Consider the following 27,904-nt stretch of genomic DNA (forward strand, 5'->3'; position numbering starts at 1 on the left):
ACAATCTGGATTGGTCCCCAGAGCAGGTTCGTCCTGTGTGCTGAATGAGGCAGGGGTCCTGTGGAAAAAATAGTACTGTAGAACCTCAGAGTTACGAACACCAGAATTACGAATTGTCAACCACAAACCTCATTTGGAACCGGAAGCACACAATCAGGCAGCAGCAGGGACAAAAGCAAAAATCAAATACAATATTGTATTGTGTTAAATGTAAACTACTTAAAAAAAAAAGATTTGACAAGGTAAGGAAACTTTCTGTGCTTGTTTCATTTAAATTAAGATGGTTAAAAACAGCATTTTTTTTTCTGCATAGTAAAGTTTCAAAACTGTATTAAGTCAATGTTCAGTTGTAAACTTTTGAAAGAACAACTATAATGTGTTTTTTTAGATTTACGAACATTTCAGAATTACAAACAACCTCCATTCCCAAGGTCTTCGTAACTCTGAGATTCTACTGTCTGTGATCATCTGATTATAGACTGGACCATAATGGATATGCCAAGGGGGGCCAAATTCAGGTTGCTCAGGCAACCTTAATTCTGGCATTTCATAACTTTTGAGTGCTTGATTTTCCAACTTTAGTAGTGTTCTTTTAACACGGGTTTATATGTGTGTGTGATATTGATTGATTGATTGATTTTTGCAGTGCGTTTTAATGTTTTGCTGAGATCTAACTCCTTCTATTTCCAGCTCTCATCCCCCTTGCTAGGATGGCACCGAGCACTTTAGGCCACAGAATAATAACCCCTGTTCAAAGAGAACAGTGCCTTCCATTCTCTGCCAGAAGGTTGGGAACTATGATATGGAATTTCAGGGAGTAGGGAAGGAATGCAGAAAATTTTTGGAGATAGAGATGGGAGATGTGTATAGTGTGAACCAGGCACTTGTGGGTTTTTTTTTTTTTTTTTTTTTTTTTTTTAATTTTACGTGCATGCGCTCTCTCTCTCTGTCTGACAGGTCAGGAACCATCCTTGAAATCTGTGCTCAGTAAAATAGGGCATGAGATGTTTCTCCTCAGTGGTCTCCTGAATAAAATGGAAATAGAAGTTGAGCACCAAGAAAAACTAAAGAATTCACTCAAGGTAATCTTATTTTGTTCTGCTTGTAGCATCCTAATATAAAAATGGGAAGCTTTAAAGGAATCTTTCAGACCTGTCCAGAATGGTTCCTTTCTGGGTTGTTAGGTGGTATGTCTTTGAGTTATGAGAATGTTATAGCAAGTGAGTTGAGCAGAGAAGTATAATGCATTCATTGCAACAACAAAATATTGATCACTGTTGTTTTTGCATTTTGGAACTGAGCCAATGGGCTTAGGATCAGGCCTTTCTTCCCTCATCAGACTGGAAATATTGCCTATGAAATGGACTCTTCTTTCTTCCTGGCACAGCTAGCCACATGCAGTCTTATTCTCCTGCAGAAGAAATCTGCACCTGAACTGAAATGTGTGTCCATAAGTGTCCATGTTATCTGCTCAAACCGTTATTGAAGCCAGGATTTCTGAAGCCAACGGGGCAAGTTGTGTGCTCATTTGTATGTCATTGCCCAGAATATTCTTTCATTTTACAACTATTTGCTAGCACTGTTATCTGGGCTCTGACAATGAAATGATTTGTATACACTTGGTCCTACAATTCATACATGAGTATTCACTTGTTTGTGACTCCTCCTGTGACCTTTTTAACGTGTTGCTCTTATTACATATCTCCTCTAATGAGCCTAGTTCTAGTATGAAAATACTGTCACATTGTTTTTCTTAAATTTCAGTGATAGTCAAACTTAATTACAGGAGAATTAAAAGGAAATGGTGAAAATAGAAAAGGAGTACTTGTGGCACCTTAGAGACTAACAAATTTATTTGAGTATAAGCTTTTGTGAGCTACAGCTCACTTCATCGGATGCATCTGATTTCATGAGCTACAGCTCACGAAAGCTTATGCTCAAATAAATTTTTTAGTCTCTAAGGTGCCACAACTACTCCTTTTCTTTTTGCGGATACAGACTAACAAGGCTGCTACTCTGAAACCTGTCTTTATAAAAGGAAATGGTGAAATCATGTAAGGAAAAAAAACTTTAGGATGTGAAGAGACAATGGCAGCCTGACACCAAATCAGAGCCAGATAGTAATGTAAAATAGATCCATTGTGTAAAACTTCTGTACCTTTCTGTCATACTTCCCCATGCCCTGAGATTGGTTTAGTAAGTCTGGCAACCCTTGGGTATCCTGTCATGTCAATCAAGTGATTGAAACTGAAATCTTATTTACAAGAGAGTTGCTGGCAGTGTTGGTAGGAATATGATTCTCTAAAAGCAATTAGTTGCTGTGGAAATAATCATGTCACACAAAAATATAACTTCAGGTTGAGGGATAAAGAGCAGGAAGAGACAAAGCTTCAGAAACAAATCTCCTGTTTGCATAAAACTGTCCTTAGTAATAAAAAGTCAGGAACAACAATGAAATTATGACAAACGAGCAGAATTGATTCTAAATGTTCAGAGCTGTCTTTGGGTGTGACCTCACTAGTGCCCTCACCTCAGAAGTTTGGCTTCTTTTGCATGCTAATGAGAAGTCCTTGGAACTCCTTCCTTGACTCTTAATTGCAGCCAGCTTTATTCTTCCTGTCTTCTCTCTCTGGCTAGTGGCAACTAGAGTTTTATTCGCTACAGCGGCCACCTTCTTTTTAGGTTTTTCCCCCACTCTGTAACTGGATCACTCTCAGCTTCTCTGGCTCAAGTTATTTAGAATGAAAAGCAGTTAAATTTCTAGGCTCCACTGATTGCTTCTGGGGAGTTAGAGTGTGGGTCTATAGTGGAGAAACAGCAAAGTTCATTAATTACATTAAGGCATATTTGTAAGGGTCATTCTCGCATCATCTAGGTAGTAAACAGAACCATTTCCATTGCCCCATTTTTGGTAACTAAAAATACTGAAAGAGTCCAATATTCTTCTTTTCAGGAAATGCAGGAGTCTATTGAGAGGGACTATAATGAAGCACAGCACCTCCGTGAAAATATTCCTCCCCATCTGCCCAAAGCAATCCCAAAGTGGTGCGTATTACTCAAATAGGCAGATTTCCTGATGACACTGGCAGTGTAAAAATCTATATATCTCTGCTCCTAGTACTAGATATTAACTGCAAATCTTTGGGATTCAGTCAAGTTCTATATATTAGTAGCATTCCTGTTAGATCTAGAGTGCTAATGCTTCTTACCACATACTGTATTTGTGCAGTGCTCAGAGCACCAGAGTTGTGGGAGTGGTCAAAGCAAAGGGCGTGATGGAGGGAACGTTGCAAGAGGTGGAACAGTGTCCAAACAGTGGTGGGAAACTCTGAGCAGTTGGGAGTGGGGAATGTAGGGGATTGTTGTCGCAGTGCAAGGAAAAGTGGAGTTGTAAGGAAGGGGTCAGAGACCTTCCCTTCTAAAAATGTATGCACTGACTTGATTTAGGTTTTATCACTGTTCCTGCACCCTCTCTCCAATTTCTCAGCCCATGGTCCTATGCTGCCATCTGTCTCTCCATGGAGAGGAAGTCTGAGAAGGGAGAACTGGGCTGTGAGGGGCAGGCATAGACACAGGAGACAGGATGATACAGGAAAAGTGGAGGTGTTCACATTCTATTAAAAGGGTAATCATTAACAAGGAGCCAGAGGCAGTGGTGGGGAAGAGCTGGGCTGTGGTGCATGGGGATGCTGATAAATTTTTTTTTTTTTTTTAAACCAGGGAAATGAAATACCCCCAAAACTTTGTTACTGCAGAGTTAAGGTTGCCCAGTACTGCCTCATGCCCTTTCAGAACATGGAGAGTGGCTAAATTTAAACCTCTGAAAACCAGGAAATGAAGAGTTTAAGGTGTGCATCACCCCCGTAATGCAACCTTAACTCTGTCCTTTTTAAGAGATGCCCCAACACACCAGTAGCACAAATACTAGCACTCTACCCTAACAGATGCTACAGAACATTTTGGGGACAGAGCATATGAGCAGTGCCCTGTAAATCTGCAGATATCCACGGACCCCGTTTGTGGATAGCAGATCGGATGTGGATACAAATTTTTTATCCGCACAAGGCTCTGCATATGAGCACTGTAGGACAAAGTCTAACATCTTCTCTTTGCTCAGGCAAAACTCAGGTTTAGGTCAGATGTAGTGAACAGGAGCGACCTACATACAACCCTTGAACCTGCTCCACACAAACTACCCCAGACTTGTTAAATGTTTCTACTCCTTCAGCCTTGCTCACCAGATTCTGTCTGAGACATTGCCTTCACTTACCTCTCATTAAGCTTCAAAGACCGCTATCATGTATGCCACCAGACTGCTGACAATCCCCATGACAAGAACATACTCTTGTGCACTTCAACTGACACAATCTACAAAATCCAGCACTGAAATGGGGCATACTTGATTCCGTAAGTTGCACCTGCATATCTCATCATATCACGGTCACAGCTCTGCAAAGCTGCTCCAGTCAATCACTCCACCACTCAATGAAGTTACACCCAATGAAGTTGGAGTCCATGCAGACAAATGTTGCAGTTCAAATCTGATGAACACAGTGCAAACATTGGCATGTTCTTTTAGTCCATCATGTCTACTTATTAAGTTGTTATAGATTTTATGGCCAGAAGACACCATTAGATCACCTGTCTGACCTTTGGTATAACACAGTCCATAGAATTTCATCCAATTACTCCTGTATTGAGTTGTGTTTGATTAAAGCATATCTTCCAGAAAAGCATCCAGACTTGATTTGAAGACCTCAAGAGGTGGTGAATCCATCAGTTCACTTGGTAGTTTAACCTTTGCACCATCCTTACTGAACCATTCCCAGTGGCTATTGCCAGCTTCATGAGATTGTGTTGCCTTAACTTTGTGTTTCCTGGTTTCCAGAGGTTTAAGTTTAGCCATTGTCTACATTCTGGAAGGGCAAAAGGCAGAACTGGGCAAACTTAATCCTGTGTAAACAAAGTTTTTGAGAATTTAATTGCTAATTCAGCAGGTGACACTAATCCTCCTCAGTCAATCTGAACTAATACTCCAGCAAGTTATCTTTGTGGTGGGGCACTGCACAGGTGGAGATGCCTTCTTTTAAATGAGACATCAAACCCAGATCATCAGCTGCACTGATATTACACTCCTTTGCTACCGTCAGGACATAATTATAGACTGCTGTGTCTTGCCCACTTTCTCATACTGTTAGCCACTGGGACCAAAATTGCAAGTCAGTCTTTCATTATGTAACACTTCAACTTTTTTTTACGTTTACGTGGCAACTTTCATTCCACAGAATACCATAGCACGTAGCAAACAATACATAAATCATATTCTCTTCATATTGCTGCCTGGAGTGTATAGAACAGAGGCAGCCAAGTGACTGGCATGCAGTACAACACTGGGGAGAAGGGAAACAGATTTTACCTAAGGATATTGATTTGAGGAGCTTGGTGGGGCAGATTTTTTAAAAGGTACCATGGGTTTGGTAAAGTTCACCCAGAGAAACTGTGGCTTTTCCGATCCCATCCAGGAGAACTACGCAGTACGCTGCAATGAGGTTCAGTTTATTTGCATCACAGGATAAATGGGTGAGTCAGTCTTACCAAGTTTTGAACCTGTGTTTCAAAGGGGTCTGATGACGAGACCAATAAGTGCATAACCTGGCTCGTGTTTTTGAGCCACAAGCAAATGGTGAAAAATAAGGCCTCTCATGTTCTGTGGAATACAGTGGTATGTTGAACTTGTAACTGAGCCTGGTAACAGCCTCTCTCTAACTGAAAAATGAAGAGGTATAATGAACAGTCAAAGTACATATTATTGCAAACGCAGTAATTTTGTCCTGTCAATCAGTGGGAGAAAAGGAATTGTAGATTTGTGTGAGTAGAGATCTTGTAACTTGTTGGTATGTTCATAACTACTGATTATCAGCTATTTTTGTACTTAATTTTCATTCATTTTACAGCACTGTGGGACTAACTGTGAAGTCGGAAGAACAAAGTAAAGTTGCAGAACCTGAATGTGTAAAGAAACCCGCAAAAGAGCCAAAATTTATTAAAGAAGCCCCTTTAATAACGGCACAGGAATTTGAAGGTGTTCCTGCGTAAGTAAGCAAGCGTTTTCCTAGATGATGCCAGATACAAATGGGAGCCAAATTTAGGTTTTGGAAAAATTAGCTTTTACAAAACCAATGAGTGACAGGAATGCTTTATGAAATGTTTAAGATTCCAGTGGAAATGGTGTTTACCCCAATCAACACAATGCTGCAGTATTTGAGAATCATAAATGATATTGATTAGTAAGTAGAATTGGTCAAAACTTTTCATAGTTTCTTTGCTTAAAAAGGCTTTTTTCCAAAAAATTAGATTTACAGTAATGTCAACACTATTTCATAAAAAATTCTATTTTTATGAAATATTCCATCATACTTTTACTCTAAAATTGTATCAAAATTGTGTTTAAATTCATTATAGAAACTCTTTTTGGGCTTGTTTAGTCAGGCAGTTAGTGTACGGCAAGCTGGGATGTAAATCTATAGTGCATTAGCATGCCACGTATAAGCTGTCCATGTGAACCTGCTACCATGCACTAAAAGTTTCTTAGTGTGCTTTGATCCGCTCTGCTTTGAAACGGGAGTAGGTCAATGAGCACTAGGGAACTGTTAGTGCACGGTAGCAGGGTCCACTTGGACAGCTAGTATATGGCATGGTAATGCACTGTAGATTTACAACCCAGCTTGCTGTGCACTAACTGTTTGACTAGACAAGCCCCTTTGTTTCTTAAAAACCACTGTTTCAGTAAGAAAACTCAGTTCATATTTGAGTGTCTTCTGCATACTCCTACTTGTGGTTTCAAGGAGCTTGCACTGTGAGCTTTCAAAATCTTCTGGTGAGCAGCATCAGTTGGGGCCACTCACTCCTCCTTACTCATCCTTTACAGATCGTTCCAAAGGTATAAAATGGGGAGTAGCTCCAAATGCCTTTCAGTTCCTTCTAGGCATTAACGGTGCAGTGATGTAGATCACACTAGGTATCCTCAGCTCTTACATGGTTGTTTTTTCTTCAGTCCATTCGAGGCTATTTTTGTTTTACCGTTAGGTTGTCAATTAATAAACTTTTCTAAATACAGAGTAGAGAAAGATGCCCATACAGCATGGGAATAATCTGATGCTGTGAAAGCAGAAAGGTCACTTCACACCCCTGCTCTCCAGGGAAGCTCTTTAGACCTAGTCAAGTGAGTCTAGCACTGTAAATTCAGATTCTGCTTGGCATAAGTGGCAATGAAGTCCGTGCATCTGTCTTGGTTGAGTGTTTGGTTTGTGCCAGAAGGGCACTTCTTGACTCCAGAGAATCACTGGCCAAAATGGTACTAGTGACCAGATCCATTTGGGTTGATGGGAGTCGAATATTGAGTCCTAGCACCAAGGACTCTGGAGAACAGCTTGCTCAAAGTGATTCTGTGTCCACCTTGTGCTGTGCAGAGGTCCCTGGATCCATCTGGGTCAACTGAATTTGGTAGCAAAGATCCAGCACTGTCATCTCTGGAGAACCAACTTGGTTTTGTGAGCAACATGAGCAGATGAAAATTCCTGGATCTGCCAATTCAACCAAGACAAGTGCTGAGGGTCAGATCAGTCAAAGTGGCATTGAGGTCTCCAGATCCATCTGAGCTGACCAAGTCCAATGCTGAGGACTTGGCACCATTGACTGTGCTTAATATAGGCATCACTGCAGTTCCTGGATTCCTCTGTGTCAGGTAGGGTTCTGTACAGTTACCTGTTAAGAACCACCTGCTAAAGTGGTTCTATGGCGCTGATATAAGTAGCACCAAATGTTTTTGGTAAATAATTTTTAAATAATGATTAAGAAAATGAAAAATTTCAATTTAAAAGCTCCATGACAGTTTGGCAGAAAAGGGTCCATTTCAAACCATGCAAAACGGAAACAACTCTGAAATTTTTTGTGAAACAGTTTTTCTGATTTTCAATCCTTTTCCACTGGTAATTTATTATAAAATAAAAGGGCAACTGACTATTTGGGTTTTGTTGTCCCAGAGGAAAGAAGTAAAAAACCCACCAGATAGAGAAATTAATTTGATGAAAATTCAGTTATGATAACCTATAGTGTTTTAATACGCATGTAGAAGCTTTTCTGTAATAGTACGATTTTTTTTTTTTAACATGACTCTCACTGTTAATCCTTTCGTTGGCAAACTAAAATTGCTTTTGGTCATGAGGCTCGGTTCCAGTAACTGCAAAGCTTCCCTGAGGCCACATGATTTTGGTAAAGCATTTTTCAAAATAACAACTATGCATGGTGCTTTACTGTCATGGAGGGATACTGCTGGGGAGCTGCAGGGTTATTTTCACATCTGAACTCTGGAATGTAGCCCAGACCACATACTGAACAGTCTGTGGAAGGCTTTTTCCAGTCATCTGCATCCAAAAGACCTAGTGTCCTGAACTTGGAACCACTGTTCTTCTGTTAAGTGCAAGAAAGGCTATTCATACAGTGCTGTTGCTGAGATTTCCCCCCATTAACTGACTGTGCAATAGCACCCTCTGGTGTTCTGAGAACCGGCTGCTGTTTTTCTTAATCTTCAGATATTACTCTTGATTACCCATGTAGCTTCTTCTTAAGATGCATTGTTCTCTTGTTTCTGGTTTTTGGTCTTGGTAATGAAATACCTGGTTACTAGACATGTGGCCTGAGCATAGGAATGGGAATCAGAACCTCCTAAGTTACAAGCCCATCTCTCTCTCACACACTCTCACTCTCTCTCTCTCTCAGTGGCTGAGGACAAAAGATCTAAAAGTAATGAGTCTGCAGAGAGGGAAAATACTGTGTTTGTGCCTTTTTCCCTCCCACTACATTGATGCATAAAGAAAGCCAGAAAGTTTATTCATTTGTTTGTATGTTTAAATTTCAGGTATGTTAAGTCTGGTGTTTCTGTCTTTTGTTGCAAGATTTTTGGGCAGCCTCGGATTTATGAGTTGTCTCAACCCTAAATTGAAGAAGCGGGGGTGCTAAATTATTAAGAAAGGTCTTTTTCTAGACATTTACAAAAAAAAGGCACAGACCCAATAATTTTCCTTGGCAAGTCACCACTAACCTTTGAGGTGGTGGTTTCCCTCCCATCTCATTGGGAAGGGTGAAGATGATTATAAAGTGTTTTGAAGATGGAAAGAGCTGAATAAATGCAGTTTCCGTTCACCATTGGTCAGGGCAGAGTGTGTTTATGTATGTTTCTAAAGTACTGTATGCATTTACAGTCCAGTACAAATGTTTGATAAAATAGAAATATTTTTATTGATAGGCTTGGTAGAATTCAATTTTTATCATCAATTTGATGGAAAATATCAATGTTTATTTTTAAACTTTTTTTTCTATTTTTATCAATTAAAATTTTCAGTTGTGCAAAATTATGGGTTGTAAGCATTTTTAATTTTTTTTTTGTTGATTTCAATTATGGAGTGGGGCAGATAATTATTTAATGACTAGACACTGAGATTCAAAAACTTAAAGCTTATAACAATTAACAGAATTTCAACATCACATCAAAATATATAAAGTAAATATCTTTAAATCAAACTGTAGTAAAGTTCTCAAGCAGCATTTTTCTTTCTTTGCTTGTCTGTAAATTTCGATTATTATTGATGGAAATATCTTTAAGTCAGTTTGTGTGTGTATGGTGAAATCGATTTTTACTGACATTTACCAATACAAATCTAAACCTTCCAAGCCTATTTATATAGCACAACGGATGACAGTTCATGGAGCGGGGGTGATTTGGGTCACTGTGAACAATTTCTATTAATACAAAAACATTCTTCTCTGTTTGATAGTTTTGTAATGTGAAGCTGGGGAAACCATTAAACTCACTATTTCACTTGGTACCTAATAATTTGGACTGGAATCTCAGATGAGAGCTATATACACTGAGCACTCCGCTTCCCGCGTGACTTTAAAAACACATGATCACCTTTGAATTGGAGGTTCCTAGTTTGTCTTAACACTTTGCAATATCAACGTGCATATCAGGCTTTCCTGTGTCCAGCCCTGTTGTGCTCAAAGAGTACTTCAAAGGGTCATAGACCAAATTAAATGTCTCGGATGAATTTAAGTAGTTACGTCTGCCATTGTGGTGGTGGTAAGAAATTTATAGAAGCTAATCTGATACTGCAGCTTTAAAGAATTTTAATGAATAACTTCTCTGTTAAATAGTAGTAGATATCAAAGTGATTCAGGGTTCAAAGTCACATCACGTCTTTCACTTGGGATAAAGTTTCCATCATCTCTATAGAAAATTAGTGATCTGGAAAGAATACAATGGTGTTATGGTAATGATGCAGTAGTTATGGCTGAGATGGTATTTTCATTTCAAATGTGTATTTGATTGTAACTTTCTCAGACTATTAAACTCTTGGTCTGAAATGTATTCTGCTTGGCCTCAGCTCAGAAGGGTGCATATGTGGATATGTGTTTATTGGTGGTAGATGTGTTAGGATGAGACACTTAAATGTAGGTATGTGTTTCATTTCCAGATAAAACTACACAGTGACCTCTCTATAAAGAATACTTTTGGGTGGGGGGGAGTTGAGGGGGGGCAGGGATTGGACAGAGAGGAGGCATGACTTTAATGCTGTATAACCCAGTGTCAATATCTATTATAGCTAAACCAGATCATTCATTTATCACTGAGAGGACATGTTTCTGACTGTTGTGTAGTGGCCAGGAATGACCACATGACACATATAAGAATACCAACCCCTTGAATAAGGAATCTTTAACTGTGCCAGAGGTTTGCGAGCACCAGGACTCCAAGAGACCAGCTCTGTAGAGTTGTACAGCTGTCATGGAGTTTAGTATGACTGTTGCCATACTTATAAAATAAATTTTGTTGAAGAACAAAATATTTATTGAATCCTGCTGACATCAGCATACTTGCCATCACTTTACACTGCCCTGAAGCCCTATAGTCTCCTCTTTGTCTCCTTAGAGGAAGATAGGATGTTTCAAGGGTTAATGTGCCAAGGTTACTTCATTGCTTCATTTATGGTCATGTGAGGTCAGGGGACACTGAGTGCTCAGTACATTTGAAATTAGGCCACTTATTCGGGTGCTCAGTGCGGATGTAGGCTTAGCCCTCAGCATACAACATTGTTGTCAATTTACTTTAATATATATATATACACACACACACACACATGATTCAGGATATTCAAATGTAAGGGAGGCTTAACCAGCCTTTGCTCTTCTTCTCTGTGTGGGCATTACAGCATGCATTCATTACAAGATCACACAACATGGGAAGTAAATAATAAAATACTGTGAAACCTGTCTGAAACAACTACTCAGATGATTGCCTGTTGTAGACGGGCCTTGGTACAAGTTTGTAATGGAAAGAAGCTGACTTTTTACTTCTCCAGCAAGACAGCATAACTAAATAGAATGTTTGTACTGTTGTGTTGAAATTGCACGTTTTCTGTGCAGCCTTAAACAAACAAGAAAAATTCTGCATATGTTGTGGGATCATGGAATGAAAGATCCAGTTGCACCTACAGGGGGCAGAATTCAGGTTTGATTCCTCTGCCATTAAAATTTCAACCTTTATATTGCAATTAATGTAAAACAAATATATGTCTGTATATTGCTTTCCTCTAAAGCTGTTTGACTGTTTTTAATTTAGTCCTCTGCCTCTCAGAAGAAAACCATCATTATTAAAAAACATGTGACAGACACCTTGGCCAGAATGCCATTTAAACTGAACTCTCAAATTGTTACAGTGAAATTCTGTGAATTAATTTTGGGACACTGTATATCCCAACTATAGGTTTTGAAATATATTCTAATACGTAAATTAAAGTCTGAATGCTTTCTTGCACTGAGATACCCTCAGCAGAGAAGTGAGGGGATGTGGCATATTTACACAACCACTTAGTCTGGAGCAAGCTGGGGTGAAAATCTACCTTGCATTAGTGTGCGTGCTCCATGTGTCTGTGTGGGCCCTGCTGCTGCACACTAAAAGTTCCCTAGTGTGCTCTGATCTACTTTCATTTCAAAGCAGGGTAGATCAAACCACACTAGCAAACTTTCGATGCACATTAGCAGGGCCCATACAGATACTTCAGGCTTGTCTGTACTGCGAAGTTCAGACTATGGGGCTGTGAATAAATAGTTAGCACTAAAGTGCTGCGCTGTAGCTCCGCTCTGTGGACACTGCAGATGCAAACTAAAAGTTCCTAGTTCATGTTAACATAGTTCTTGTCAAACTGGTCTACATTAATGTGAACTAGAAACCCTTTAGTTTGCTCCCACAGCATCCACATAGGGGAGTTATAGTGCAGCACTGTTCACATTGCTATTCCTATCCTCTTGGTCCGAACTGAGGGCCAGTGTGGACATAGCCCTAGTGTTTCTGTAGTGCAAGGTAGGTTTACACCTACGGTTGCCGCAAACTAAGTGTTCCTATAGACTAGCAATCAGAGGGCTAGTTAGAGGTCCCTGATTCTCTGAGCCAATCTGCCCCAGTTACATTGTACAATAGAGTAACTTAGTATCTGCTCTAATATACACCAAGTGGAATGGTCCCCAGAGATTATGCCAGTAGAGGATTGCTGGTTCTGTGACAGCTGAGAGCTCCTGCAGGCTGTGGGCATTATCAGCTGACAAGATCCAGCTGCTTTTCCAGCTCTGTTATGTGTTGTTATGTAGGAGATATTTTTAGGGCACTAATTGTCATAGTATAATCTGCACCGCCTTAATATTTTAAAGCAGCAGATATCGAAGATATGGGATGCATTTGGGCACAGATTTAAAAGTATCTGGATCATTTAGAATATCTTATTTCAATGAGAAATGTACATGTAAAGTTAAAACTTCTGGAATAAACTTCAAAGCTAGGTCAGTGAAAGTGAAATGTAAAATGTTTTTCAGTGAAAGTAAAATGTCTCAGTGTACTTTAAATTCAAGACAGATTTAAGTGGTTCCTTGACTTTCCTCAAGCTTCTTAGGGGTTGTGACATTTTTAGGTTCTTGGTATACGTTATAAGTCCCCATTTTCAGAGCTTGGTAACTGAAGAAAAAATATTTTCCGCTCTCAAACTTTGTTTTTGGTGACTTGCTGTTGGAAGAATTTGTTCCTCTGATATAAATGGTAGATTAATTGCTTTCTTTGAGGAAAGTAGTGTTGTGGGGGTTTTTTTGCTGTTCATGATAAATTGTGGATTAAAAGAAAAATGCAGTTGTAATAAATAAATGGCTTTTTTTGTGTTTAAATTAGACTGTTATGCCTGATGCTTGTCTGATGTTAAAAGGGAACTAATTAGGCATAATATAATACTGTACACATAGCCACTTTTGTTGGATTCTCGTAGCTCTGAGATTTAACTTTAATAAAGTCAATGGAAGAATTTCAGTTAATCTGATCTTAAAAATATAATAGTTACCTTGATTCAGTTAGGTTTCTGCTGTGTCTGGATTTTAGCAATGGTCAGATGGGAACATAAGAGGATTAGGGGATAGCTTGTTCCTACCTACAGTTGGAAGGATCAGGCAGAGAAAAACTCTGCAGAGTTTCTCTTGTAATTTGTAATTCTCCCTCACAGGTAAAGAAAAAAGCAAATAAGATGTAAAGTAATAAAGATACAGTCAATGAACATAAACAAGGTATTGTTCACAATCACAAAATAGAAAAAGTCCATCTAAATATAGAGTACATAATCCTCCTACAACTGTGCTCTCTGTTATTTGCACACCTCCACACCAAATGTGGTTGAACTATATATACATACACACCAGTGAAATGCAAAGTGATGTGGTATGTTTTTCAATGAAAAATAATTGTATGAATGTAAAATAGGTAGTTTTAGTTATACAACCTGTGTATGATTTTTATAGAGCACAATTTGTCTTTACTTACGTATTTCCTTATTTATTCGCATAGTATCTTCTCACCATAGGCTTGTGGTTTGCTTCTGGTTTTTGTTTTTGTATAAACACAATGCCATTGATTGATACATAACTGGCTACAAGTAATTTAGGGACAAGTTAATTTGGAATCAGAATATCTGTCCTGATTCTGGAAATCTGGCACCTAATATAGATCAATCCCATGAACAAAATAATTCTGACTTGTTGTCTTTAATGTTGGCTGTCACTTATTTTTCAGGTGTGACATATAGTAATACTGTTTCACGCTTTTGTGCCATTAATTTCAAAATGCTGATTGATTTGCCTTCACTCTGTTTTCAGAATGTTCTACTTTTTTAATCTTCTAAAGATTTAATTTCTGTAGTCAGATTAAATTGATGGAGTACTGCTTCTTTTCCAGCATTTGTTTCATATTTAATCTGCTTGTCCTACAGCCTTCACTGTGCTGAAGCACTAATAGTAATAAAAGCTCTTCAAAACTAGATTGTAACTCAGACACTTCTCACAAATATATTTTTCTACATCCTCCTAAAACTGGTACTGAACAGAATTAAAAGTTAAATCCAGTCAAGTTTCAGGGTTCTCTGTGGGGAACACATTGTGGAAGGAAATATGACTCATAAGGACATAGTAATTAATGAAATGGAATTAATGCTGGCTACTGCTAAAACAGCATGTCTGTTGCTTCCCATCTCATTTTTTATTTAACTGTGCATGCCTTACTACCTTCTGATTAGTCTAGAGTGTTCTGCAGCGAAAAATCTTGGCTATTATAGTGTTTAAAATAGTAAGCTTGTCAATGTTTCAACTGCCTGAAACAGAAGGGGTAGGGACACATTCTATATTTCTTTTTTTTTTTCCTCCAGGCTTTTGGCCTTCAGGGCCTTGGATGTTACCTACTGGTAGTTCTGCTTGAAAGTTCATTTAATGCAGATGAAAAGAACATGCTAATTCAGTACTCTTCATCTGTGTGGAAAACTGGATGAGAATCTCACTCCCACTTCAGCCCCTTTTACACAGGGTAAAGGGGCCAGAGCAGCATAAAGAAACTCTAAAAGCTGCAGACCTGGCCTGGGAAGAATTCCTTGGTTCAGAAATTGAAGCAGACAACCACACACTGTTCTCTGGAGACTCCTTTTGCAAGGACAGGCACTGAGGGTGCAACTGAGGGTTGGAAGGGTGTGTTGGAGTAAGGATCACAGCAGATAGTTCTGTAGAGATCTTGGGGAGGCTGCCATAACTTAGACACTCTAAATCAGCGGTTCTCAGGGGGGTCGTGAGGCTATTACGTGGGAGGTCCCAAGCTGTCAGCCTCCACCCTCAAGCCCCGCTTCTCCTCCAACATTTATAATAGAGTTAAACATAAAAAAAATGTGTTTTTAATTTATGAGGTGGGGGGTTGAATTCAGAAGCTTGCTGTGTGAAGGGTCACCAATGCAAAAGTTTGAGAACCACTGCGCTAAATGATGCTGGGGAATGCGCCACAGATGCTCTGGATAGCCCCAAACCAGTAGGGTGTAAGATTGGTTTAAAGCCACAGTAACCTCTACCTCCCTCTGGGTTGTAAGTTCTGTGTTGTGCCTCTAAGATGCATAGTTCAGAATCTCACTTCTTTTCTTTAATGGCTGTCTAGACCATAAGGCAATCAAGATGCTAAGAACAAGTTTCACTTGGTCTTGTGCATGGATATGTAAAACTTTGCTATTTCAGTAACAATTTTAGAACTTTCCTTTTGGTACTAGCTTTGAATCATCCGTTAGCATCTTAATAATATGTTGAAGTCAAACATTTTAAATTATAAACATATATTTACATCACCCATTAGTGAAAATTATAACTTCGGGTTGTGAGACTTTTGTATTCAGTGTCCATGAATCTATTGGCAGGGAACATATGCACAGTAGTTTAAATAGTGTTTGGGAGGGTTGGAGGTGGGAATGCAGGTATTGCATAGTTGTGTTATGACATTTCAACTTGTGTGATTGATTACTCAGCATTTTACAACTTGTGAATGGTTTATGGTAGATCATACTTGTTTGGTAAAATATAGCATATATATATCATGCAGTCCACTACAAAGGATAGTGAATGTGGAATAATGTGTTGCCAGCTTTTAAAATGTAAAACAAGTGGGACACAATACTTAGTGTTTGGGCTGTGTTGATTGAGTGAAAATGGAATCTCACTTTTTGTTTTTATGGTTAATGGGTTAAAACAGTGTTCGTAGGTTATGTGGGAAGGAATTATCTTTAAGATATGAGTTTTGAAAAGATTTCCACTTCAGCTGATGGATGGCATAGTGGAACCACATACCCAATAGCAGAAAAGTTAAGGGCTCAATCCTCCTTTTGTTGAAGTTAATAGTAACAGGATTGGACCTTTAGTGCACAGTTTAGGTCTGGTTCAACAGGGCTGAATCAATTTGCAAAGTTTTGGAGAATTAATTTGTAATTACAGAGAGGGCAGAGATGATTGTTGCTGTTAAATAGTAGCTTTATTTTTTTGAACTTGCAAAACAGCAGGTAAATATGAAAGTATTTAATGCTTCAGCGGTAAGTTACATTGACGGCCACCATTCTTCTGGGCTTGTGCTTTATTTTCACAATTCATTTATTCATAACTGTAATTTAGACATGAAGGAGAGTGAACGACAGTTTTCCAAAATAGCCTTATGTGAAAAAGTTATGGCAGGGCAGTTTCACAACACACATCATTTCAAAATATGCAATAACAGCTGAAAAATCACCCACATAAATTCTCTATTTTTTTTTCTGAGTTTAGCATTGGCTTTTATTGCAATGGCTTTCCAGTTTACCTTGTATTAAGTTGGCTGTCAGTCAGTCCAGATCTGTCTTGGATTCGTTGTTTTTTATATAAATGTCTCCCAATTTGTATCAGTACTGTTTATCTCCTCTCCCTGAATATATGACATTATGAATACTGAATAGCCCCTCGTTGCAAGCAATTCATTGTTCTAATATCTCAATATTATTTTGTTTCTGTCTTCCTGTATTACCTATACCTATAGCCTGTTGTCAGCAAATCTGATCATGGTTGATAGAAGTTTTACAAAGTATTTTAAAATCTTGTAAGGGAGAACTCTATATCCAGCTCTAAAGTTAGGTAGCCAGCATGATTAAAAACAACCATGACTTACAAGTAAAGTAACTACCCCTAGAAAATTAGAGAAGGAGACCATTTGGTCTCCAAATTGCAAACCATTATCTTTTAAAGTAAATTAAATATTCTAGTTGAATTATTGCTTGCCTTGTTCTTAAGAAGATATGCTTGATTTAGCTTCTGTAGTTGCATGAGCTGGGTGTTCAATAATCACAATCTTTTCTTTTTATTTTAAAAATGTTTCTGGCAATCTTTAGGCGCTGGATATTTTTCACTCCTTACTGTAACAATTTTTTCATCTTGTTTGGATTTTCTCTTTTGAGTTATGCTAAGTTTTTTTTCAACATAGCTATTAAAGGGATCAAAGAAATTGATCGAAATGAACTGTCTGCTTTTGTATTTATAAGTACATGAGGAAATTCTTAATTGGGTGTGACTTTTAGGAATTAGGGCTCATTGGAGAGAAAGAAAGGGAAATAGACTCAAAAGGCGCTCCAAGTCTGTGATTTCCTTCTTACCCGTTTTTAATTATTTTTTTTCAGGTACATGCGGGGTCGTTTAACATATGATCAAATTAATGGAGTTGTTCAAGATTTGAATAAAGCAGTGGTCAGCAAGTATAAGATCTTACATCAGCCAATGAAATCTATGAGCTCTGCTGTCAGAAATCTCTACCACAGATTCCTGGAAGAAGAAACCAAGGATACTAAAGGTATTCTTTTTTAATTTATGTATGTATGTATGTATGTATGAGTGTATGTATTTATAAAACTTTTTTTGTTCTTCGAGTGCTTGCTCATATCCATTGCATGCTTGATATGTGCATGCCACATGCACAATTCCCAGAGATTTTTCCCTTAGTGGTATCTGTAATACTGGCTCTAGCGGTATAAGGGGTGCTGCCAGCTCCGCACCCTCTCAGTTCCTTAGCGATCACCTCAGCCAGAAGGGTCTCTGAGATCAAAATCCTGACATCAGAACCCCCGTATATGGTGTTCTTGAAGGACCAGGTCCAGCTGCGCCCTCATCCGGCCTTCCTACCAAAGGTGGTGTTGCAATTCCACAATAATCAGGACATTTTTCTGCCTGTATTCTTTCCAAAACCTCACAAGACCGCTGAGGAACGTCAGCTCATACATTAGATGTTAGGTGGGTCCTGGCCTTCTAGATCAAAAGGACTACGCCCTTCAGCAAGTCTACGCAACTCTTTGTGGCAGTAGCGGAAAGGATAAGAGGGCTGCCGGTGTCATCCCAAAGAATCTTGTCTTGGAAAACCACGTGTATCCGGGTTTGCTATGAGCAGGCGAAGGTTCTGCTTCCAGCCATTGTGAGTGCTCATTCCGCGAGAGCTCAGACTTCGTCAGCAGTGTTCCTTGCGCAAATACCAATCCAGGACATCTGCAGAGCCGCAACATGGTCATAGGTTCATATCTTTGCATTCCACTATGCCATCACCCAGCAAGCCCATAACGATGCCAGTTTCAGAAGAGCGGTGTTGCAGTCAGCACGTCCATAAACTCTAAGCTTGCCTTCGATGGTACTGCTTGTGAGTCACCTAGCATGGAATGGACATGAGCAAGGACTTGAAGGAGAAAAACCGGTTACTAACTTTTTGTAACTTTTGTTCTTTGAGATGTGTTGCTCCTGCCCATTCCATGACTCACCCTCCTATTCCTTTATTGGAGTTATCAGCAAGAAGGAACTGAGAGGGTGCAGAGCTGGCAGCACCGCTTATACCAACGCATACGCGTATAACTCCAGAGGTGCTAGAGCGGTCCTACGGACACCACTAAGAGAAAAATATCCAGCAACTGTGCGTGCAGTGCACACACACCTAACATGGAGTGGACATGAGCAACACATCTCAAAGAAAAACTATTACGAAAGATTAGTAACTGTTGTTTATCAGAGCATCTAGATGCTGTAGCAGAAATGTACAGGAAAGGGGGAAAGGTTTTCTTAAGAGACTAGTGATTTTTGGGTGCCTTCATTTTTTGGTTGTCCAACTTCAAACACCTTAAAAGGGCCTTATTTTCAGAAGGTAGATGCTCATTGGTTTCAGATAATTAGGCCCTTCTAAGAATTTTCAATTTGGGTGCCCAAAAATTGAAGCATTCAAAATCTCTAGTCACTTTTGAGACTCTTAGACATGTTATAAAGCAGTCTCAGATGGTGAGTGTCTAAATTTATAAATTGCAGATATGCCAAGATGGTTGTTAATCTGTGCACAGTTACCATACTTGGATTTAGGGAAACTCAGCTGACAACGCCCTGCTGGCACCCTCAGGCACTATCCACAGCAGAAGACCAGCAAATCTTATCTGCCACAATGGGACATGGGTAGAAAGGGGATTTCTCAAATAACTGCGTCCCAGACCATTAAGGACTCTCAACTTGTAATCAGCATATATTACACCCTCCTTATGAGAAGAGACTCCAAGAGTTTGGCTTGTTTAGTCTAATTAAAAGAAGGCTGAGGGGAGATACGATTGCTTTCTATAAATACATCAGAGGGATAAATAGCAGGGAGGGAGATGAGTTAAGTGCCAATGCGGACACAATAACAAATGGATATAAACTGGCCATCAACAAGTTTAGGCTCAAAATTAGGCAAAGGTTTCTAACCATCAGAGGAGTGAAGTTCTGGAACAGCCTTCTAGGCTGGGGGAGCAATGGGGACAAAAACTTAACTGGCTTCAAGACTGAGCTTGATAAGTTTATGGAGGGGATGGTATGGTGGGACGGCCTACAGTGGGATGAGATCCATCAGCGACTGCCAGTAACAAAAATCCTCAACGGCCAGAGATGGGATACTAGATGGGGTGTGCTCTGAGTTACCACAGAGAATTCTTTCCCAGGTATCTGCCTGATGGGTCTTGCCCATATGCTTGGGGTTTAACTGATCGCCATATTTGGGGTCGGGAAAGAATTTTCCCCTCAGGTCGGATTGGCAGAGGCATGGGTCACTTGCAGGTTTAAGCTAGTGTAAATGGTGAATTCTTTGTAACTTGAAGTCTTTAAACCATGATTTGAGGACTTAAGTAACTCAGCCAGAGGTTAGGGGTCTATTACAGGAGTGGGAGGATGAGATTCTGTGTGCTGCAATGTGCAGGAAGTCAGACTAGATGATCACAATGGTCCCTTCTGACCTTAAAGTCCAGGAGCCTATGAGAATAGGCAGCCAGCATAGAACCAAGTTATCATGACGTGACTGAGGGACCCCTAGGTGTCAATGGGCTGAGGGCACAGCGGGTGCATAGAGTTTTACAGGGATCCCCTGTGTCGGATATATGCATAATAGTTTACTGAAGGGTGCCATGTGAAGTCCCAACTGAGAGCCCGTATTCACAAGTTGTCATCATCGTTGTAAAGTGTATGTACAGATAATTTTTAGTATCGCTACATAACTCCTTAATATTATGTTCTTAAGCTCTTGGAGTTAAGGCAGGTCACCAGGAGGTGACATACCTTGGAAATGTTCCTTTCAGGCCGGAGGTAACAGATACAATACACAATACTCAAATGGCCAGACAGAGAGAGAGGTATAACTCTCACTGTATGCCTATCTCCATACTGAGGCACAGGCAAAATAAGAGATTGTGAAAGCTACAAGAAATGAAATGTGCAAGATGAAACAAATAGCAGTTGTGTCCAGTTTATGAGTAAAGACAAAGGGTGGGACTAGTATATCTTGGGGGGGAAAGAAACACACTGAATTGTTCATCTAGGAGACAAGCTGACAACATGTCTGTCTCATGAAAGGAGAGTCACAGTGAACCGGACTATAAAGCGCTGCAAGGATTTTGGGTGAGCATTACTCTACAAGACATGAGAGTATCTAGTTCAGTGATATCCAGACTGAGGCTCGCATGTGCAAGTGGCTCTTTAATGTATCTCCTGCGGCTCTTTGCAGCACATGATATTAAAACACTGTGTGATTTAATTATTAACCAATCTAAGTTATTAACCAGTCAGGATGCTTTTACTATGTTATTAGCCATTTAAGTTACTAACTTGCACTAAGTTATTCATTTATTTAGTGTGAGAATAATATATATTCACACTACTGTGGCTCTTTTGGGTAATGTTGATTGCTGATTTGGCTGCTGTACCAGTGAGGTCTGAGTATCACTAATTTAGTTAATAAAGTCTGAGCTGTAGAATGCGTATTATGATTTTATTTTATATGTAAATAAATGGTTGTTTCCAATACTTCTGCTTGCTGTTGGAATAATAAAAATGTAGGACTGGAAGGGATCTTGATAGGTGCTCTAGGCCAGTCCACTGCACTGAGACAGGACTAAGTATTATCTAGACCAGGGTCTCAAAGTCCTGGCCCACATGCCATCTGCAGCCCGAGAACCTCCCCACTGCGGCCCGCGGAGGAGAGACGCATGCAGACACGCTGCTGACAATGTCTGCTGCAGACGCTGCCCCCCGCAGCTCCCATTGACTCGAGGGGAGGTACAGAGATACCATCATTAGTTGCAGGGCAGAGTGAGCCATGGAGGCAGCATTACTTTTTTTCCACAATGACTACAAACAAGTCAAAATACTGAACACAACTTTCTAATGCACACCTTGCTGCAATCCTGAAGGTTTCAACTGCTCAGTCACTGAGGCCAAACATCAATAAACTGAGAGAACTGAACTGGCGGGTGAAGAATTGTATAAAGTTGTATGACAGTTTTATTATTTCTAAGAAATTCGAAATAAAAAATACAATATAAACGTTTTCTTTTCTGAACACCATCTTCAGTGACGTTATTGGCCATCTGGGAGGATTTGAGGACTGGCACTGGCCCTAAGGTAAATTGAGTTTGAGACCCCTGATCTAGACCATCGCTGACAGGTGTTTGTCAAAATCTCCAATGACGGAGATTCCACAGCCTCCCTAGGCAGTTAGTTCCAGTGCTCATATATCCTTACAGTTAGGAAGTTTTTTTCCTAATGTCTAATCTAAATCTCCCTTGCTGCAATTTAAGCCCATTGCTTCTTGTTCTGTCCTCTACTTATACCTGATTTCACTATAAACCTATCTACGTTCTGTGGGTTAAGTGAAGTGGTGATCTGAGGTGGAACTGGTAAACTAGGGTCTTTGGAAGCAGCAAATCTGTGTTGAGAGACCAGGGGCTGGATGCTCCATAGAGATGCTCGGAGGGTTTGGTGGTTGGAATGTGCATATCACTAACCTGTAGAGTGACAGCAGGGCCTGCTAGGCCTAGAGGGGAGTGCTTGTGTTGTCTGTAGCCAGTGGAGTTGAGGAGCTGATCCCTGGCAGTCACAGAAAAGGGCTTTCTCCCACTAAGGGTAGGTGATAGTGAGGTGCGTCGCAGCCCTGGGTACTCCTGGGAAGTGTCACTCATTGTCCTAGCAGCCCCTCCAGTCTTTACCAGCAGAATCTCCAGAGTCCTTAATAATCTACCTGGAGGTGACAAAGGTATAGATGGCAGTGGTGAGGTCTGTTTCTGAGGAGACCAGGACATCATTCACTGGATAACCTTAAATGAAAACAGGCCCTACTAGTCACTGCAGATAAAATGGACAAGGAGCAAATGTTTGCTGCAGTACCTATCAGCAGATACTCAGACATGTATTATTTGGTTGTTTTGTTTTTTAAAAATACCTAATCAAACAATAGGCCTTCAGTCCCAGCATGCTGTGCAGTAGACTTTGCTGAGTAACCATGTAATCTTATTGCTTTAACCCTTGACCTGTCTTACTCCTTAGTTGCATCATGACATAAATTTAGCCCAATCTGGCAAATACATTCAGCGCCCACGTGGATGTAGTTGCAGAATTGGGGCCTTAGACTGTAAACTCTTCTGCATTGGGACCACATAATCCTATTTGTATTTGCACTGGCTGGTGGACTTCTTTATCCAGCATCTAGAAGTATTATTTAGGATAAAGGATTTGTGGTCTGGCTGGATAGTTTCACATTTCAGTTTCCCCATAACCAGCTTCCAGTGCAAACAGGTATAGCAACAGCTATTCTTCATCTTCATGTTGTGCTAAAGAAATACTGTCTTGCTAGATACTGCAGTTTAATTTAGAATTTGATGTATAAACTGAATTTGAATTTGTGACTATAAATAGCTTTTATGACTAAAGTAACATTATTTAAATTCTGTCCTCAACTTATAAAAAAGCTGATTTAAGACAGAAGTGAGCTTGAACCACAAAACAGATCTGGGTCTGCAGTTGTGGAAAGTCAGGGGCTAGAATGCAATGGCTTTATGGAAGCATTTGGGCTGTCATTTGAACCTTATAAAATACACCCTTCTGTTCTATTGAGTTCAGTATAGGACTAAAATGAAACAAAATGTCTGCATGGTTTACAATATGGTCTTAATTGTAGCCACAGATTTTTTAAGATCTATGGCATTGTGCATCTCTAGTTCAGTGTCTGACAAATCATTTCAAACAGCAGCAGCTGTAGAGTTTCAGTGGCAGAAAATCATGTTTACCTCCAGCATTTAATTTAAGAAAATGGTCAGGACCAGAACTCTTGTGACAAAGTGTGATACCAGTGCACCACTTGGGAGCTTCCTGAACGTATATTTCATTACCAAGGTGAAGTGATGGTGGAAAGAGATTGGGGTGTTAAATTAATCCTATAAAATATGTTTCCATCTCAATATGGTATGTTTGTTCTCCAGGTGAATTTTTTATCGTGGAGGCTGATATAAAAGACTTCACACAACTGAAGGTGGATAAACGCTTTCACACCATTCTGAACATCCTCCGGCATTGCCAGAGAGTGCGGGAAGTCCGTGGTGCACGACTCGTCCGTTACGTTATCTGCTAATATGGTTTTGGACTTGATTTTGCCCAGGTTGAAGGGCATAAATATTTTGTTAGGCATAAGGATTTGTTTGCCTTCAGAAAGTCGGAAGACACTATACATAGAAATTCCCTACTCAGCTAATTTATTTTCTAAATGACAGAAATGATGAACAAATATCTAACTCATTGATCAGGCATCCACTTTGAATTACAAGTCTGCTTTCATGTGCATTCATTCTCCAGGATTAGAAACATCTGAAGGTCCTGAAATGTTTAAAGTTGTTTTGATTTGAATTGTTGAGTTAGGCTGTCGTTTGATTCTGGTGTCTTGTACTGGCCTTTACTCCCATTTATAAATAACCAATCCAATGTAGAAATGAATGTAATCGACACCCCGGTGGTTGCAGTGGTTTCATGAGGTTGTCAGGTAAAGATGTCTTAGCCACCCTACAAGTGGTGGCCTGAAAAGCTGCATTCTCAGCAGTGTAATACTGCTTTTGTGTTTATAAAATGGAGATTCTTTAACAATGGGTAATTGTTTGGGGGTATGCATTTCATTTTGTTAATGCATCAAACTGATTTCCACTCTGTATAATCTTTTTCTTCTAATCCTAAAATTGTAGTTGGGGTTTCCAAAATGAGCCAGGCATGCAGTTCTGAGGCGGATAAATGCTTCCCAACGTGATAATGATGGTTCTATAATCTACTGGTTTTTCACATTTCATCAGTCAGATTTCTTCTTCAGTCCAACCCATTTAATCAAAACAAATACTAGAACCATGATAATGTAACTGAAATTTTTGCTTCCATTTTGAAGATATTTAACACTGACAGCTTTTATTCTAGAACATTGCTTACCCACTAGCTTCCATATAACCAATCTTAGAATAGATTTGTTTTTGCAATAAATTCCAATGTTGCAGGCAGTTAAAGATGTTTTTGTTTGAAAAAGTTTTGACAAAGGTTATTTTCCTTCCTTGAGCCTGCACCTGTTGTTATACTAACCAAGTAGTCTAAAATAGCTTTTTTTGTATGTTGCCAGTAATAATGAGATAGTTTAAAGAGCAGAAGACCCTGACTGAACCTTTAACTATTGAAAGGTCAATAAAGAAGGCTGGGTAAGCGCTCAGTAGGGCTGGATTTGTTTTAGTCTGGGCTGGATTTCTTCACCACTGATTCAGCTGCACCTGCTGCTGATAACAATGTCATTTTTCTTGTCTACACGAAGTCTGCTGGTCTCCAAAGAAAGTCTTTTGCGGGGAGGGGGAGGAGATCTAATGGAGACAGTATACAAAATAAAGTTGCATTATCTTTGCCTATTCACATTTCTTAACCTCTTAATATTCCTGCCAAAGTTTGTTCTGAGAGACAAGGTAGGGTGAGATAATGTTTTATTGGACTAGCTTCTGTTGGTGATCAAGAGAAGTTTCAAGCTTGCACAGAGCTCCTCTGGTCAGAAAGCTTGAAATCCTGTCTCTCTCACCAACAGAAGTTGGTTCAATAAAAGATATTACTTCACACATCTGGTCACTAATATCCTGACCAACACCGCATACAAAGTTTGTTCTGTTCAATCATTATCACTTTGGCTGCATTACATTTTTATTGTATTTATTTTGAACTGCATAAGCTTGATTACCTTGCCATACTAGCTTTTTTCCTATCTCTAATGCTTTTAACACTTGTTCTGGGGAATGCACACCTTCTGTAATTAACAGGATATTAGTGAGCAACCTTCATTCTGTTACTCTGGGTTTTTAATTTCCTGAATTATTTTCCCTGAGGCTGATTCTAAAAAATTTCCTCATTATTTTAAAATCCCTTTTCCTGAAGTTGAGTGCTTCAGTGCTACCTCTTGTGACAAAGCTCTGTCCTTGCCTCCGTGGGTCCCATGTTTCCTGGTGGATTTCGCTAGCCTCAGAGGCTCACTGTGACCCTCCACATAACCCTTCTCTCTCTAGAGACAAGGGTCACAAGTCTACTGAGCCATTTTCATCATAAGCCAGCAAGGGAGGTGAGGAGAAGTTATCCTTCCTTGCACAGTCTCTGTTGTCTCCCAGTCTCAGTGATTAATCAGGGGACAAGGCGGGGAGCCTGGGTCCACCCTCTACTCTGGGCTCCAGCCCACGGACCCTAAGAGTATCAGCTATGGTAGCTGACCTTTTAGAAACATGACATGTACAATTCCCTGGGCTACTTCCCCCCACAGCAGCCCTCAATTCCTCAAGCTCCACTTCACCCTTACCTCAGGGCCTCCTTCCTTGTGCCTGATATGGTGTGTACTACTCAGTCTCTCCAATAGCACAACTTCCTCCCACAGCTCCTGACATGCACACCCACCTGACTGACTGGGAGGCTTTTAACTAGTTTCAGCCAGCCCCTGATTGGCTTCAGGTGTCCCAATCAACCTAGCATTCTCCCTGCCTTCTGGAAAGTTCTTAATTGGCCCTAGGTGTCTTAATTGACCTGGAGCAGCTGCCATTTCACTCATCCTGGTACCAGGGATTTGTTTAGCCTGGAGCTAATATATCTGTCTCCCACTACTTTTCTGTAGCCATCTGGCCTTGCCCCGTCACACTCTTTAGATTACTTTTCTGTTACTCTCTTGAGGAAATATAACTGCTATTTCATAGTCACTTTACTCAATGGCAAAACCATAGTAATATTCTTCTGTAGGCAGTTCACATGGAATTGTAGGCTGGATCAGGGACACCAATGCATTACACCAATCTTGTCTCTTAACCTTCTCACGATTTCTTGTTTCTACACTCAAATCACTCTTCTTACTATGTTACAGGGGTAAGTTAGCTGAGGTCATTCTTGAAGTACAAACACCCAGCTTTTCCCAGTTTACATGTATTTACCCCTTTTGATTGGTCAGCACTCACCATATCTTTCCTCTTATTTCCATCCATTTGGCAGCAACATTAAATGTTACAATGAGAACCTTTGTATAGCAATCCTAGCAGATGGGTGAGATGGCATGGTATAATTAATTACCCAAAAACTTCATTAATGCAGAGTTAAGGTTGCCTGGTGCTAACTTGTGCTTTTCTAGAATGTCAAGTTCACTGACACTTAGACATCTGAAAATCAGGAAATAACACAATTGAGGTAAAACAAACTTAAACCCTTGTACTTGGAAACAGAGTTACAACACACACCAGCCTAACCCCACAACCTTACCTCTGTCCTTTTTGAGAGACATCCAACCCACCCTGACTTACTTAATAGCACTTTACCCTTTCATAGGACATGGAGCACTGTGGGGAGAGAACAAAGATTAAAACACCCTATACTCTGTCTGTTAGAGGAATGTTGCTTTCTTGTGGCTGACCCATACAGAATAAGGTACCTAATTAATGTTTGAGTGTCTCAGATACTGCAATCAATACCTTTTGAAAAGCCTATAAATAAACTATTCCTGCTGTTAAGAAAGGATTCTTTCAGAAAGAAAAAGACCTAATCCCACTGCCTGTATGAGATTTATGATTGTCTGCCTCAGATGGTTTCTTTACAGTAGGATTTCATAAATGGGCATCAAGACAAATTCAGGTTTCAGAGTAGCAGCCGTGTTAATCTGTATCTGCAAAAAGAAAATGAGTACTTGTGGCACCTTAGAGACTAACAAATTTATTTGAGCATAAGCTTTCGTGGGCTACAGCTCACTTCATCGGATGCATTCAGTGGTAAATACAGTGGGGAGATTTTATATACACAGAGAACATGAAACAATGGGTGTTACCATACACACTGTAACAAGAGTGATCAGGTAAGGTGAGCTATTACCAGCAGGGGAGAAAAAAACCCTTTTGTAGTGATGATCAAGGTGGGCCATTTCCAGCAGTTGACAAGAACGTCTGAGCAACGGGGGAGGGGGGGGAATAAACATGGGGAAATAGTTTTACTTTGTGTAATGACACATCCACTCCCAGTCTTTATTCAAGCCTAATTTAATGGTGTCCAGTTCGCAAATTAATTCCAATTCAGCAGTCTCTCATGGAGTCTGTTTTTGAAGTTTTTTTGTTGAAGAATTGTGGCTTTTAGGTCTGTAATCAAGTGACCGGAGAGACTG

At 39.8% G+C, this 27,904-nt stretch overlaps 1 protein-coding gene across 6 annotated transcripts in view; it reads left to right on the top strand.

Moving 5' to 3' along the window:
• The window catches only part of SKA1 (spindle and kinetochore associated complex subunit 1), a 45,629-nt gene extending 20,660 nt beyond the window's left edge, over positions 1–24,969 (top strand). For 3 of the 6 annotated variants that reach the window (XM_037902731.2, XM_037902732.2, XM_037902733.2), the window contains exons 3-7: positions 958–1,082; positions 2,954–3,045; positions 5,955–6,092; positions 17,583–17,752; positions 23,703–24,969. In XM_037902731.2, coding sequence (XP_037758659.1) covers positions 958–1,082; positions 2,954–3,045; positions 5,955–6,092; positions 17,583–17,752; positions 23,703–23,851 — 674 coding nt within the window. In that variant the 3' untranslated portion in view covers positions 23,852–24,969. Of the gene's footprint in view, positions 1–957; positions 1,083–2,953; positions 3,046–5,954; positions 6,093–17,582; positions 17,753–20,768; positions 20,848–21,799; positions 21,850–23,702 lie in introns of all 6 variants that reach the window. The other 3 variants (XM_043546803.1, XM_043546804.1, XM_037902734.2) reach the window with 3 other exon arrangements.
• Positions 24,970–27,904: the final 2,935 nt, after the last annotated feature.

The sequence above is a fragment of the Chelonia mydas genome, chromosome 5, assembly GCF_015237465.2.
Source record: "Chelonia mydas isolate rCheMyd1 chromosome 5, rCheMyd1.pri.v2, whole genome shotgun sequence".
NCBI classification, from domain to species: Eukaryota; Metazoa; Chordata; order Testudines; family Cheloniidae; genus Chelonia; species Chelonia mydas.